At 37.2% G+C, this 17,154-nt stretch overlaps 1 protein-coding gene across 3 annotated transcripts in view; it reads right to left on the bottom strand.

Moving 5' to 3' along the window:
* Nucleotides 1–14,164: 14,164 nt before the first annotated feature.
* Nucleotides 14,165–17,154, bottom strand: part of SPINK5 (serine peptidase inhibitor Kazal type 5) — a 69,597-nt gene continuing 66,607 nt past the window's right edge. For all 3 annotated transcript variants that reach the window (XM_019924659.3, XM_019924661.3, XM_073802671.1), the window contains one exon: nt 14,165–14,473. In XM_019924659.3, coding sequence (XP_019780218.1) covers nt 14,465–14,473 — 9 coding nt within the window. In that variant the 3' untranslated portion in view covers nt 14,165–14,464. The remainder of the gene's footprint in view (nt 14,474–17,154) is intronic.

The following is a 17,154-nucleotide window of genomic DNA, read 5'->3' as shown; positions in this document are numbered from 1 at the left end:
TTCGAGAGAAGGAATTGGAGAAATAGAAAATTCCACAGTTAGAAATGCAAAGCTGAATTCATTGTTCACAGTAACTAAAACCCATTTCCCAACATCCCTTGCCCAGGCCAGACCTAAAAGAGGTCGCTTCTTTACTCAGGGCCAACTCGGGGGGAAGTCAGAGATATATGATTCTGACCAAAAACAAAAAAAAAATGAGGTGGTAGGGGGAATCTCTGGTCATTGGAGAAAGGGCTGTCCAGGAGATCCTGTGGGCATGCCCAGGGTAGAGTTGGAGTTATGGTCTCAAAGTTGTATAGGTGGTTTCTGAAAGGCCAAGTCAGAAACCTGAGAGATCCCGATGAGGAACTGAGCAGAAAGCTCACAATCCTTTTATTCTTCTCAGTCTCTCTTCCTCTTCCTCAAAGTCTGATTCACCCCCACTCTGTTGATTAGACCAATCAAAATAGATGTCTTCTAAATTTTCTTTTGACTTTAACATTCTATAATTACTGAAGGCTGAATATGTTGCAGTTAACGTTGTATGAATATTAAAAAGGAATCCTAACTTACCAGGTGGAGTGACAACCCATGTAGTGGCTGCCGGAGCAAGGATGACAAAAGCAGTGATGCTCTTCATAGTGATGATGAATGAGGGTAGTAGAGAGATGCTGTTCTGAGGCAAGAAGTTCAGAGAGAAAGAGAGAAAAAGCAGTCTGCCAAATACACATATATATACTCAGGGCAGGGTCCCATCCTCATTAAAATTGGCCTTTGCAATGATGATTGGCATTAATCCAAGCTAGGGTATTTATTTCATGTGTCAAGGAATGAGTCCTTATTATCTTGAGCTACAGACATTTGGAATAGTTACATCCTGAAACTCATCTACCAGAAGATCCCTTTGATCACTCAGCAAATATAATGGTGTGGCTATATTTGAGAACAAATAAAATCATAGGTGTAGTAAAGAGCAAATAGACATTTAAATGACGTGTAAAGGGCATTAAGATTATATTAGATGCAGGAAAGTTGAAAAGGATCATAGAAGCACATTTCTTTAAAATGTACTGTAGTAGACAACATTAATAGCACTGTAAACCTTGCTTATCTAGAGCATGAACACACTTTACAACATTTTATGAAGGCTTGTTAAATGATTAACCTTATGAAACAAGAAGAGCAGTATTATTGCTATTCTGCAGATGAAACAACAAAAACAAAAAAATTAAGTATATTCTTTTGGGCTTTCTTTGTGGTGCAGTGGTTAAGAATCCACCTGCCAATGCAGGACATGTGGGTTCGAGCCCTGGTCTGGGAAGCCCCACCCACCAGAACACAGGCACCGGTCCCTTCCACAAGGAAGACTACACAAGGCACTAAACCAATCTCACCTACTGGGAACAGACACCAAAAACAACGGGAACTACGAACGTGCAGCCTGCAAAAAGGAGATCCCAAACACAGTAAGTTAAACAAAATGAGAAGACAGAGAAATATGCAGCAAATGAAGGAGCAAGGTGAAAACCCACGAGACCAAACAAATGAAGAGGAAACAGGCAGTCTACCTGAAAAAGAATTCAGAATAATGAGAGTAAAGCTGATCCAAAATCTTGGAAATAGAATGGAGAGAGTACAAGAAACGTTTGACAAGGACCTAGAAGAATTAAAGAGCAAGCGAACAATGGTAAACATACAATAAATGAAATTAAAAATTCTCTAGAAGGAATCAATAGCAGAATAACTGAGGCAGAACAGATAAGTGACCTGGAAGATAAAATAGTGGAAATAATTACTACAGAGCAGAATAAAGAAAAAAGAATGAAAAGAATTGAGGACAGTCTCAGAGAACCCAGGGACATTAAATGCACCAACATTTGAATTATAGAGGTCCCAGAAGAAGAGAAAAAGAAAGAGTCTGTGAAAATATTTGAAGAGATTATAGTTGAAAACTTCCCTAACATGGGAAAGGAAATAGCCAATCAAATCCCAGAAGTGTAAAGAATCCCATACAGGATAAATCCAAGGAGAAACACTTCAAGACACATATTAATCAAACTATCAAAAATTAAATACAAAGAAAAAATATTAAAAACAGCAAGGGAAAAGCAACAAATAACATACAAGGGAATCCCCATAAGGTTAATAGCTGATTTTTCAGCAGACATTCTGCAAGCCAGAAGGGATTGGCAGGACATATTCAAAGTGATGAAAAGGAAGAACCTACAATCAAGATTATTCTACCCAGCAAGGATCTCATTCAGATTCGACGGAGAAATTAAAACCTTTACAGACAAGCAAAAGTTAAAAGAATTCAGCACCATGAAACAAGCTTTACAACAAATGCTAAAGGAACTTCTCTAGACAGGAAACACAAGAGAAAGAAAAGACCTACAAAAACAAACCCAAAACAATTAAGAAAATGGTAATAGGGGCATACATATCAATAACTACCTTAAATGTAAATGGATTAAATGCTCCAATCAAAACACATTAGACTGGCTGAATGGATACAAAAACAAGACCTGTATATATTACTGTCTACAAGAGACCCACTTCAGAACTAGGGACACATACAGACTGAAAGTGAGGGGATGGAAAAAGATATTCCATGCAAATGGAAATCAAAAGAAAGCTGGAGGGCTTCCCTGGTGGCACAGTGGTTGAGTCCACCTGCTGATGCATGGGACGCGGGTTTGTGCCCTGGTCCGGGAAGATCCCACATGCCGCAGAGTGGTGGGACCTGTGAGCCATGGCCGCTGAGCCTGCATGTCCGGAGCCTGTGCTCCGCAACAGGAGAGGCCACAACAGTGAGAGGCCCGTGTACTGCAAAAAAAAAAAAAAAAAAAGTTGGAGTAGCAATTCTCATATCAGACAAAATAGACTTTAAAATAAAGACTATTACAAGAGACAAAGAAGGACAGTACATAATGATCAAGGGATCAATCCAAGAAGAATATATAACAGTTGTAAATATTTATGCACCCAACATAGGAGCACCTCAATACATAAGGCAAATGCTAACAGCCATAAAATGGGAAATTGACAATAACAAAATCGTAGTAGGGGACTTTAACACCCCACTTTCACCAATGGACAGATCATCCAAAAGGAAACTAAATAAGGAAACACAAGCTTTAAATGATACATTAAACAAGATGGACTTAATTGATACTTATAGGACATTCCATCCCAAAACAACAGAACACACTTTCTTCTCAAGTGCTCATGGAACATTCTCCAGGATAGATCATATCTTGGGTCACAAATCAAGCCTTGGTAAATTTAAGAAAACTGAAATTGTATCAAGTATCTTTTCCGACCACAATGCTATGAGACTAGATATCAATTACAGGAAAAAAATCTGTAAAACATACAAACACATGGAGGCTAAACAATACACTACTAAAAATCCGAGGCTAAACAATACACTACTAAAAATCCGAGAGATCACTGAAGAAATCAAAGAGGAAATCAAAAAATACCTAGAAACAAATGACAATAAAAACACGACAGCCGAAAACTTACGGGATGCAGCAAAAGCAGTTCTAAGAGGGAAGTTATAGCAATAAAATCCTACCTCAAGGAAACAAGAAACATCTCAAACAATCTAACCTTACACCTAAAGCAATTAGAGAAAGAAGAACAAAAAAAAAAAAAAACCCAAAGTTAACAGAAGGAAAGAAATCATAAAGAAATAAATGAAAAAGAAATGAAGGAAACGATAGCAAGATCAATAAAACTAAAAGCTGGTTCTTTGAGAAGATAAACAAAATTGATAAACCATTAGCCAGACTCATCAATAAAAAAAGGGAGAAAACTCAAATCAACAGAATTATAATTGAAAAAGGAGAAGTAACAGCTGACACTGCAGAAATACAAAGGATCATGAGGGATTACTACAAGCAACTATATGCCAATAAAATGGACAATCTGGAAGAAATGGATAATTGTTAGAAAAGCACAACCTTCCGAGGCTGAACCAGGAAGAGATAGAAAATATAAACAGACCAATCACAAGCATTGAAATTGAAACTGTGATTAAAAATCTTCCAACAAACAAAAGCCCAGGACTAGAAGGCTTCACTGGCAAATTCTATCAAACATTTAGAGAAGAGCTAACACTTATCCTTCTCAAACTCTTCCATAATATAGCAGAGGGAAGACACTCTCAAAGTCATTCTACAAGGCCAACATCACCCTGATACCTAAACCAGACAAAGATGTCACAAAAAAAGAAAATATAGGCCCATATCACTGACACACATAGATGCAAAAATCCTCAACAAAATACTAGGAAACAGAATCCCAACAGCACATTAAAAGGATCATACACCATGACCTAGTGGGGTTTATCCCAGGAATGCAAGGATTCTTCAGTATATGCAAATCAATCAATGTGATACACCATATTAAAAAATTGAAGGAGAAACACCACATGATCATCTCGATAGATGCAAAAAAAGCTTTTGACAAAATTCAACACCTATTTATGATAAAAACTCTCCAGAAAGTAGACATAGAGGGAACTTACCTCAACGTAATAAAGCCCATAAATGACAAACCCACAGCCAATATCGTTCTTAATGGTGAAAAACCGAAACCATTTCCTCTAAGATCAGGAACAAGACAAGTTTGCCCACTCTCACCACTATTACTCAACATAGTAGTATGTTGGAAGTTTTAGCCACAGCAATCAGAGAAGAAAAGGAAATATAATGAATCCAAATTGGAAAAGAAGAACAAAAACTGTCACTCTTTGCAGATGACATGATACTATACGTAGAGAATCCTAAAGATGATACCAGAAAACTACTAGAGCTAATCAATGAATTTGGTAAACTTGCAGGATACAAAATGAATGCTCAGGAAACTTTTGCATTCCTATACATTAATGATGAAAAATCTGGAAGAGAAATTAAGGAAACACTGCCATTTACCATTGCAACAAAAAGAATAAAATACCTAGGAATAAACCTACCTAAGGAGACAAAAGAGCTCTATGCAGAAAACTATAAGACACTGATGAAAGAAATTAAAGATGATACAAACAGATGGAGAGATACACCATGTTATGGGATTGGAAGAATCAACATTTTGAAAAGGACTGTACTACCCAAAGCAATCTTCAGATTCAATGCAATCCCTATCAAACTACCAATGGCATTTTTCAGAGAACTAGAACAAAAAATTTCACAATTTGTATGGAAACACAAAAGACCCCGAATAGCAAAAGAAATCTTGAGAAAGAAAAACGGAGCTGGAGGAATCAGACTATACTTCAGACTATACTACAAAGCTAGTAATCAAGACAGTGTGATAATGGCACAAAAACAGAAATATAGATCAAGGGAATAGGATAGAAAGCCCAGGGATAAACCCACACAATATGGTCACCTTATCTTTGATAAAGGAGGCAAGAATATACAATGGAGAAAAGACAGCCTCTTCAGTAAGTGGTGCTGGGAAAACTGGACAGCTACATGTAAAAGAATGAAATTAGAACACTCCCTAACACCATACACAAAAATAAACTCAAAATGCATTAAAGACCTAAGTGTAAGGCCAGACACTATAAAACTCTTAGAGGAAAACATAGGCAGAATACTCTATGACATAAATCACAGCAAGTTCCTTTTTGAGCCACCTCCTAGAGAAATGGAAATAAAAACAAAAATAAACAAATGGGACCTAATGAAAGTTAAAAGCTTTTGCACAGCAAAGGAAACCATAAAGAAGATGAAAAGACAACCCTCAGAATGGGAGAAAATATTTGCAAATGAAGCAACTGACAAAGGGTTAATCTCCAAAATATACAAACAGCTTACGCAGCTCAATATCAAAAAAAACAAACAACCCAATCCACAAATGGGCAGAAGGTCTAAATCGACATTTCTCCAAAGAAGATATACAGATTGCCAACAAAAACTCGAAAGGATGCTCAACATCACTAATCATTAGAGAAATGCAAATCAAAACTACAGTGATTATCACCTCACACCAGTCAGAATTGCCATCATCAAAAAATCTACAAACAGTAAATGCTGGAGAGGGTGTGGAGAAAAGGGAACCCTCTTGCACTGTTGATGGGAATGTAAATTGATACAGCCACTGTGGAGAACAGTATGGAGGTTCCTTAAAAAACTAAAAATAGAACTACCATATAATCCAGCAATCTCAGTACTGGGCATATACCCTGAGTAAGCCATAATTCAAAAACAGACATGTACCACAATGTTCATTGCTGCTCTGTTTACAATAGCCAGGACATGGAAGCAAGCTAAGTGTCCATCGACAGATGAATGGATAAAGATGTGGCACATATATACAATGCAATATTACTCAGCCATAAAAAGCAACGATATTGAGTTATTTGTAGTGAGGTGGATGGACCTAGAGTCTGTCATACAGAGTGAAGTAAGTCAGAAACCGAAAAACAAATACTGTATGCTAACACACATATATGAAATCTAAAAAAAAAAAATGGTTTTGATGAACCTAGAGGCAGGACAGGAATAAAGACACAGATGTAGAGAGTGAACTTGAGGAATGGAAAGGGGAAGTGTAAGATGGCACGAAGTGAGAGAGTGGCATGGACATATATACACTACCAAATGTAAAATAGATAGCTAGCGGGAAGCAGCTGTAGAGCATAGGGAGATCAGCTCAGTGCTTTGTGACCGCCTACAGGGGTGGGATAGGGAGGGTGGGAGGGAGATGCAAGAGGGAGGGGATATGGGAATATATGTATATGTATAGCTGATTCACTTTGTTTTACAGCAGAAACACAACACTGGAAAGCAATTATACTCCAATAAAGATGTTAAAAAATTCAGGGTTCAAGAATAATGATCTAAAAATTCACTATCCATGTTCTTCTCTTTCTGGAAATACTTATACGAAGAATTAATCTGGTCAACAACCAACGTGACTGCGTTTTCCTTTCACCATCTACTCAGTAACTAAGGATTTAAAAACAGTATATACAATTACCTGAAACTCAACATCATCACAATACATTGCCCAAATCAAGAAACCCTTCAACAAATCCACGCTCATCTCTATTACCAGTTCCTTAACAGGCTCAGTTTTTTTTCCCAAAACTAATTGATTAGGTGTGATTCTGGGGCAGCCAGCCTTTAATATGGACATGCACTGCACAGGAATTCCTAGCAATCCCCAACATGGGTCCCACACAGAGTAGATGTCAGTTTCCATCAATAAGTGTATATGTAAAACATTATCTGTTTCTTTTTCTCTAAATAAAATTATGTCTGGCTCTGAGGTCTTCATTCTGCCTAGATTTGGGGAGATTTGGTCTCATTCATTATAGGAGTTTATGAGGATCTGAGGTGCTTAAGCAGTGCACAGAAAATGAGAACAGGCCCTATTATCTCTGAACAGGCATGGTTGCTGCCTGCATCTCAGCAGTGCAAGCCAGCCTTAAATGGTTCCCCTCACTGAGGCTGCTCCATGATTCTGTACCACCCATGAGACAGGGTGATTTTTGACTGAGATTGAGAACCCCATGAATCTAGGGTTCAGCAGATACTTTGTATAGTCATACACTCAGCAGACTCTTCCTCTTCAGGAAGCTGCCGGGCAGCAGTCTTGGTCAATACTCCGTCCCTTTGATTTCTTTTGAAAATTTAATTTCTTCTGCTTTGGTTACTTTCTAATGTACTCAAGCCATTAAGAGTAATTTTTTGCCCCTTTTTATGTTTTTGTCCAGTTTATTTCAAATATCCTGTAAAGTAAAAATACATACCTTTTTCTTCAAGCTTTGTGATAGAGAGTGAAGGAAAGATAAAAAGAAAACTAGTTAATAGCTTTTAACTACTGCCTTAGTTGTTGATGCTGTGTTATTACTTCTTGTTTGACATATTGACATTAAAATGACTATGTCAAAATTCCATTCATCTTTAGAAACCTACCTTGTGCTTCCAGATAAGTGCTAACCTGGGGGTAAACAGCTCCACCAGAAATTCTTCAGTGGGTACTTATAACTGGAGGTTCTCCAACTACCTACACCTCTCCTGGGTGCCTGGGAAGAGCCTCTGGGTAGAGACGGATGGGGCATTTCCTTCGTGAATCATCCATGTCTGTCTTGTGACCAGAGGCCAGGACCTAAGCAAATATCCTTTGTGAACACAACTTGTCAGAGCTCATTTTTAGAGACCTTGGCAGTAGGAGTTCTGGCAACTTTCTAACTTAAAATTTAAGGAGCAAAGTGGATCCAGAGATGAGAATATAATAGCTGGCAACTTTCCATTTTATTACTGCTCCCAGGACTTCTTTCGTGTTAAGTCAAGCCATTAGAATTCACTTTTCATTGCTAATCCCATTACTCTATGCTAAAAAATCTGCATGTGTACTGTCTCCTGCCACATGATCCATAGATTTGGAAGTGAAGTATTCCACAGATTAACAGACGTGACTGTTTCTGTAGATAATGAAGTTTTCTAGGATCATTTGATACAAAATCCACCCTTTTGTCTGAAAACATAATCAGATAGATAATTTTATTTACATGAAAAGCATGGAACTGTGGTTCATGAGGCCAGAGGGAGTGGTGTAAGGGACATGAGATTAAAAACCATTTACTTGAATTTGTATTTCTCCTTTGCACTCATCTGGGTGGGCTTAGAAAAATCACTTCCCCTCTTTTGGCTTCAGGATTCCCATATACTAAACATGCTGGATAAATCATCTCTAATTTTCTTCTAGCTCTGTCAGCCTGGGAGTTTATCAGTCTGAAGTAAAATAACCTTTCCCTGATTGAGATTTTCTTTATAACTACATATCATATATTTAGCTGATAAAGAGCAAATTAATTAGTTGAAAGTTACAATAAGGCTAATTATAACAATACACTTCACAGCATATTTTTTTCTGGGCTCCTACTGCTTTTGCATTCCTCTTTAGCTGCAGCCTTTTCTAATATTTCTGAGAAACATCTCATGAATCTAGCCTTCATCTGGGGAGGAGATACATTTTATAAGTTCATATTTTCAGGTAATATTAGCTTGTTTCCAACCATCAGTGCCAGCAATTTTAAATTTGTACCAGGAAGGGAATGCAGAATCTCTAAGTTCTTTGAAAACAAAAGTCCTTGTAGGCTTTATGTCATTGACCATAACTGAGAGTGCCTGTTTTAAATTTTCTTTTAAGTCTCTTAAGGGTCTAGCTTTAGTCAACAACTTTTAATAAGCAACACTCCATGCTAGGTATTTTGCTAGGCACTGGAAATAAAAACAAGAACATTAAACCATCTCTTCTCTTAAAGAATTCACAGTCTAGTGAGAGAAATGGACTTGTAAATAAGCAACTAGGAAACAGTGACAGCTGGTAATATAGGTGAAAGGACAGGGTGTTATGGGAGCATAAGAAAGGAATAACTAATTCACAGAGGGGAAAGAAGTCATGGAAGGCTTCCAGAAAAAAGCTACACCTTTAATGAGGTGAGAAAAAATTATTCTAGAGTTTGAAGGAATGAACCTTGTGAGATGGAAGGAAAAAGTGGGAGAAGGACCAGGGGTGGATAAGGAGGATATGTTAAGAGGAGAGGACATAAAGGAACAAGTTTAAGGAAATTATTCAAGGGTAGAAGGGAAAGAGGAGAGTGTAAGAGCTGAGCCTGAAGAGGTGGACAGAGAGGCCTTGCATGTCAGGAGGAGTTTGGTGTTCATCTTGGGGGCTAGAGAAGCCACTTAAAAGTTTCATGCATATTACTATCAAATTTGGATTTCAGATCATCACTCTGCAGTGGAGAATGCAATGGATGGGAGAAGGCTGAAGCAGGGAAATCATGTATAAGGCTGTTTCGGTCAATCATGAATGATTGATGATGGTTTAAACCAAAGATTTAATAGATTTAGTGATTAACTGTACAGAGGATAAAAGGTATCTGGGAAGATAATGCCTGGGTTTCAGGTTTTTCTCGTTTTACTGTGTTTTAGTGCAGTGTGGCTGCTTAGTAGGAGTTTTCAAAAAAAAATTAAAATGGGGAATTATACAGATCTGTGTTTTGAAGAGGTCATTTGGAGATTAAAAAACAAGAAAGCTGTAAAGGATGGAGACAGGCAAGTCTGTTAGGCCATTGAAAAGTCCACTGAAATGAAAAAGGGGATCTAAAATTCATTAAAGAAAAAAAATAAGGTAAATGTCTTTAGGCTAGAAAGATATTTACAAGGACTGTAACAGATAAGGATAGAGTGCATGGAATAGCCTGGAGGAAGACAGCTCATCATCCCTCAAAATAATCCAGAAGGAACTACTGTCAAGTGAAAAGTCCATCAAGGATGATGAATGTTTTATGAGATTTTTTTTCTTGGGACTGATTTTCAAATGACCGAGTCTTTCTTTCTATTCTCCCTTCATGCTTGAAGAATGATTTATAGTCACATATTATTTATATTTAACTTTAATTTCAATACTGGAAAGAAAAAGGGACTTGTGTGCCAGGATGGTAACAGAGAAAGAACAAGATGTCTTGTTATGCTTTTTACTATGAGGGAAACAAGTATTATCCATCATTGGTAAAGGCCACAGGGAGTGCTATTTGAGGGCACATTCCCTTCATTTACCATGATCTAATTGTGCTATATATGAGACTGGCCTTGGACAAAGTCAACCAGCAAGGCCACAAAGAGTATTGGATTGGAGTACAAATGTGCATTTTGAATGTGCTTTTCTCATTTGTAAGCACATATTAAATGTTTAGAGATGTCAACATTTATTATCTTCTATTATTATCATAGAATAAGAAGTGTGGTTGGTGTTTAAGTGTACAGAAGGGAGCAAAGAAGACAATTAAGTTACAAAGAAGAAGGATAAGGGAGATTCTTTTTTTAAAATTGAAATATAGTTAATTTACAATATTGTCTTAGGTGTAAAGCAAAGTGATTCAGTCATTATCTATCTACATCTATATCTATCTATATAGAGATATATTTTTTCAGGTTATTTTCCATTATAGGTTATTGTAAGATATTGAATATAGTTCCCTGTGCTACACAGTAAATCCCTGTTGCTTATCTATTTTATGTATAGTGGTTTGTATCTGTTAATCCCATACTCCTCATCCCTCCACCCCTCCCATTCCTCTTTGGTAATCATAAGTTTGTTTTCTATGTCTGTGAGTCTGTTTATGTTTTGTGACTTCACTTAGTATGCTATTCCGTAGGTCCATCCATGTTGCTGAAAATTGCAATATTTCATTCTTTTTATGGCTGATATTCCACTGCCTATATATACCACATCTTAAACCAGTCATCTGTTGATGAACACTTAGTTTGCTTCTATGTCTTGGCAATTGTAAATAGTGCTGCTATGAACATTGGGATGCATATATCTTTTTGAATTAGGGTTTTCATCTTTTCTGGATATATGTCCAGGAGTGGATTTACTGGATCATATGGTAGTTCTATTTTTAGTTTTTAAGGAACCTGCATACTGTTGTCTGTAGCGGCTGTACCAATTTACATTCCCACCAACAGTGTACAAGGGTTCTCTTTTCTTCACATCCTTGCCGACGTTTGTTTATTTGTGTTCTTTTTGATAATAGCCATCCTGGCTGGTGTGAGGTAATAATTCATCGTGGTTTTGATTTGCATTTCCCTAATAATTAGTGATGTGTTGAGCATCTTTTCATGTGCCTGTTGGCCATCTGTGTGTCTTCTTTGGAAAAATGTGTGCTTAGATCTTTTGCCCTTTTTTTGATTGAGTTTTTTTTTATATTGAGTTGTATGAGGTGTTTGTATGTTTTGGAAGTTAATCCCTTGTCAGTTGCATCGTTTGCAAATATTTTCTCCCAGTCGGTAGGTTGTCTTTTTGTTTTGTCGATGATTCCTTTGCTGTGCAAAAGCTTTTAAGTTTGATTAGGTCTCATTTGATTTTTTTAAAATTTTATTTCTTTTCCTTGGAAGCCAAATCTAAGAAACTATTTCTATGATTTATGTCAGAAAATGTTTTGCCTATGTTCTCCTCTAGGAGTTTTATGGTGTCATGTCTTTGTGAGTTTATTTTTGTGTATGGTGTGAGGGAATGTTCTAATTTCATTGATTTACATGTAGCTAAAGAGACAGATTCTTAACTATAACTGAGTTACAGCCTACAGGTCAAACTTGGCCCACCACCTGTTTTTATAAATACAGTTTTATTGGAACATAGCTATGCATATGAATTTACATAATGTAAATTCATTATATTAACACAACAGCAGCATTGAGTGGTTGTGACAGAGGTTGTTTATCCCACAAAGTCTATCTAGCTCTTTAGTGAAAAAGTTTTCTGACCTGTAGTCTATACAAGTGCTCTCTGTACTTGTTTCTGAAGCCTTGAGAGAGAGAGGGAGACTTCAGGTGAGTTCCTGACATGAAAAAATAAGGAGTTTAACAGTGGTACTTCTATGAAAACCCACATTCTGAAAGTGGAATCTGAAGTATAGTTATAGAGAAATGCGTAAGTCTGTGGTAGTGACCAGGAAGAGGTGATAGAAATAGTCTGGCCTTCTTTAGGTCCATCTCAGGATCATTTGTCACTTCCCGGTTTAGAATTTTAGGGCTGGTTTGTGAAACATCAGTAAGATGGGTCTGGTTTTCATTTACCTCCCATTCGGATGTCAAGATGTAACTCAGGAAGCAACTCAAAAATCAGTTTACTTGATAGTTAATACAGCTATTTTGTTGTGACCATTTTGACACAGATGACATTTTATATTTGCCTCCAGATTGTGTCTCCAAAATAAACAACTTTCAGTTGTTTTTTTTTTAATCTCAAGTAATGTGTTCAACACATTCACACTCTTAACCCCAATCCCAGAGCCTCAGTCCATTCCCTGCTTTATTTTCCTTGGTTCTCATTTCATCCCTGACCTCTGTCCCCCTCTTCACCCTTGACTTTGACTGGTCCCTGGAATTTTCTCCATTCCTGTGTCTCATCCTGTTCTAGACCACCCTATCCTTCACCTCACCATATCCCTGAGCCACACTTTCTCCCTGGTGCTCAGAATTATTATCAAGGGTTGCTTAAGCCTTGAGTGTGAGAGAACATAGTCTTCTGTGCATATTACCTGATAATCATAATCAAAATAATAATGAGGAAGGCAGTCCAGGGGGCTTGTTGTTGTTATCTCAATAAAATATTCAAAATGACATAAAGTGACTACTTCTCAAAAATCATATGTCTTGGCCAGGAAAATGGTATTTCTGGATTTCCTAGAAATAACCAAGAAGGAGATACAATCTCAGATGTTATAGTATCTGTAAACCCATTCTGTATGTCCTGGAATTACCAAAGAAAATAGCAACATTGTTTTCTCATTTTTTTTTTTTTCTGAAATGGCTCTGTGTTTTCCTGCTTGAAAAATGATTTACAAGTCTTCTTTCTTTTTTCTTAATGATAACATAAAAAGAAAAAAAAAAAACATAGGGAATGATTTATCTTCACTCAGTTAAAGAGGACAAAGATCATAAAATCCTACTATAATGGGCCTAGTGGCAACTTATCTAAAAGAAAAAGGGCAGAGGAATCAATACAAAATTAACTCCCCAAATCCAAGTAGGCCTGCCATTCCCAGCACAGTTCTAGAGCTGAGAACAACTAGAAGCATGGTGGATTCCCCACAGCTTCCTCCATCTACAGTGTGTTCAGCATTAGCCTGGAATCTGCAAGTGAACAATGTAACTAGATACTGTCACAGGACACCGGTAGCAAGGTTCTGAGCATGAGAGTGTTTCAGCATTGAGGCAGGAGCTTATACGTGTTCCATCCACTATCTAGTGCTTATATTCTCTGGTGGATTTCTCATGTGTATTAGGTCGTTGTCTAGTTTAGTAGCCTCTAGCTATAATACATGTAGCTCTTGAGCACTTGACATGGGGCTTGGTAACTCTTGTTGCCTTGGTCTTCCCCCAGACTATGTATGGGTCCAAGGCCCTGATACAGGAAATTATGAATTATTGATTCATATCTGGTTTGGCTTTATATAGCTGTTGGCTGCCTGGGAACCCCTACATCCCCACCTCTCTTCTAGACATTCCTTCCCAGCCGTGACAGCAACTTGAATTTGAAGAAAGCATTCTCCATCCACCTATAGGCTTAGAAAAACAAAAAGGTAGAGTTCATTCAGCTTCTGCAAAAACAAGTTCCTATTTTCCAGGCAGTGACAAAGAAATCCCAGAAATGGCGTTCTGCAGGGTTTACTTTTATTGAACAAGCAGTTGGACAGACAGCATTGTGATCAGGAGGTTTCTACAGCACAGACTGGATGAAGATGTCTCTGTGCCCTCAGATCACAGAATCTAGGAGGAAAGAGATGGAAAAGACTGAAAGTCAGTGAGTCCATTCCCCCAACAGTTCTGTATTGTTTTCTATAGTAAATAAGACGAGCTCTGAAGAATTCTTTGTATATACAGATGGTGAAGGTAGGCAATTCAGAATTGGAATACACATTTTTCCCTCATGGCTTTCACCAACTCTTTCATCATTTGACCTACAAGAGAAGATGGGTAGGTTAGATGTTAGAAACTCAAAGACGTTGTAGAAATGCAGGCTATACGTTTATGATGGTAATAACATAGTCAAAGAAATCCATAGATTCCTGCATTCTGCTAAGAATGCACAATTTCAAATCACTTTCACATTTTATTCAGTTGATTCAGTGAGTATTTATTGAGTATCTAGTATATACTACCTGTTGAGGTGGATACAAAAATGAACTCTGCTCTTGATTACATGAGACCGTCATGGTAATGAAAAAAGGAAGGTGTCATTCACATCTTTTCACAAAGGAATAAATTAAACTTCAGAGAAGTTCACTGACTTGCCAAGATGTCACATTTGGTCAGGACTTAAGTCTAATTCCTCTAACAGTTAATGCTTTACTATTATAGTTTGTTTTAGGCCATGAGATTTTAATCAGCTGTCTTCCTGCCTGACTCATCCATGTAGTTGTATATTCTTGAAATCAACATTTAAAACATTAAATCAACGTTTAAATTTTTAAAAAAGGTAACTGCATCTTGTCTGCTGGTACTACCTGGAACACTAGCAGCATTATTATTCCAAACTCAAACCTCCACTTTAGTTCTCACATTAACCCCATCAGGCTTCCTTTGATTTGAGTTGGCAAGCTATGGTCTTGTTGAATCCTGGAAAATCTTTGTCATGGAATTGAGAATAGTCATTTATTCATCTCAGAAAATAGTACTGGTATTTTTCTTAACATAGGAATTTCCTTCCAGTGTAGCTAATCTTTATTTAATTGAGATAATGCCTTTTCTAGAGCCCTTGGTTTTCAGAATCTCCTGACAACTAAAGGATGGTGGCAGAGCACAAGAAATGAAGTCAGGGCTACAGTGGACCCCGAACAAATACTGATTAACTTTGGTAAATTGCAGGATTTCTCCCAGGCTGATTTTCTGTAAAGTGGGAAAGATAATGATCCCTGCCCTAAAAACAGATTTACTGTGAGGATGCAGAAGGAAAGAGCAGATAAAGCTCTATATTAAATTAATCTTAGTAGTTACAGGATAATGAAAAGTACCTCGTAGAATAGGAAGTAAAAGTAGGATTTTCAGTCTATTTTTCCAGGAAAGTTGTGACTGCCAGGCCTTTTATTCATTCTTGGGATTCCAGACTCTCTTAGAGAATCTTCTACAGAGGAACAGGTTTAGGCAATAGTTTCCAGCCTCCAGGATTTACACCCATAATGGTTTTCAGAGCAGTCCTGAGCCATGACCCACCCATATCACCTTGGGGTATCCAATATCACATAATTGAATCATACAGCAGGAATTGAACCCATGCCCAGGACACCTCTTGCTCTAATGATTTGTTCCATCAGATAAAACCATAAATAATTCCTGTCATTAATAATGCCTGTTATATAACTCTAGCGAGAAAAAAAACACCCCAAAATGAAAGGAAGGAAGTTGCAAAACCTTTTGTTCTTAGCTCTGGCAAGATGCTTCATTATTTGAATAAATACATCTTATTAGTATTATTCTATGGCAGATTCCTCATAAAGTAGTTTGCATCATGTTGTCTACATGAGATTACAGCAAGGCATAGTCTAAGGTGTGGTCTATAAGACTTGCATAAAGATTATTTTTACCTCCCTGTTTGAGATGTACGTGACCAGGTATGTTTTTAAGATGGGGAGACAGGATATTCTGGCAATAAAATGAGAAGCAGACCACTAACAGTTTATATCTAATAAGATTAAGAAGATAGCCAACACAACATAGGGACTAGAGCAAAAGTTTAAAACCTCTCTTTATATATGTGTAATGCCCAGAGTAGATATATGACTTTTTTAACCCACATGAGAAAACAGTGAAGGTCTCCTGACTTCATTCCAGTACCCTGCCTCCTACCCTGCGTTCCAGCTGCCAGTGTGAAACCAGAAACACCTAGCTTATAGCTCTTGTTTTTCCACTTTCCCATATCAAGGCTCGCTGAGTTCTTCTGAATATGGTCTCATCTAGTATTGCTTAAGATCCTCACATCTGGCAGAACTGTTTTTAATTCCATTATTGCCAAAGCTTTCTGTGCCAGTGGAATAGAGTAAAAACAGTTGTGAATAATAATAACTAGCTATCAAATCTTACTAAAATATTGTTTTATTAAAGATAAGTATATTTTAATACCAAATATAAATTTATTAAAATTATTTAAAAGAAATAAGCATTGTGCCAGGGTCTGTTTCTCTACATTCATACTTTAGGCTCCTAGGCCTGATAATAATAATAAATGCCATTGCTTTTTAAACACTGGGCCAAATGCTTAAAAGTATTTATTAAATATTTTCAATAACTCAGTGAGAGCTTTGGTTTACGTATTTATGTGATTTGCCAAAGGTCTCACATATGAAAAACATCAAAAACTCTGAACCCATATTTATCTGGTGACAAAAAGTTTTCTCTTATTTGAAAATTCCTAGTTTTTTCTCCAGGTCACATATCATCTTGCCTGAGGAAGAGATTCCTCAAATGCCATCACCAGGGAGAATGTTAAACTCAACACATTGGTCTTCCTTACCCTCGGGATATATGTTCCAAGATCCCCAGTGGATGCCTGAAACCACAGATAGCACCCAACCCCATATATACTATGCTTTTTTCCTATACATACATACCTCTGATAAAGTTTAATTTATAAATTAGGCACAGT

Source organism: Tursiops truncatus, chromosome 3 (genome assembly GCF_011762595.2).
Source record: "Tursiops truncatus isolate mTurTru1 chromosome 3, mTurTru1.mat.Y, whole genome shotgun sequence".
In the NCBI taxonomy this organism is placed as follows: domain Eukaryota; kingdom Metazoa; phylum Chordata; class Mammalia; order Artiodactyla; family Delphinidae; genus Tursiops; species Tursiops truncatus.
This window is presented reverse-complemented; position numbering and strand designations above follow the sequence as displayed.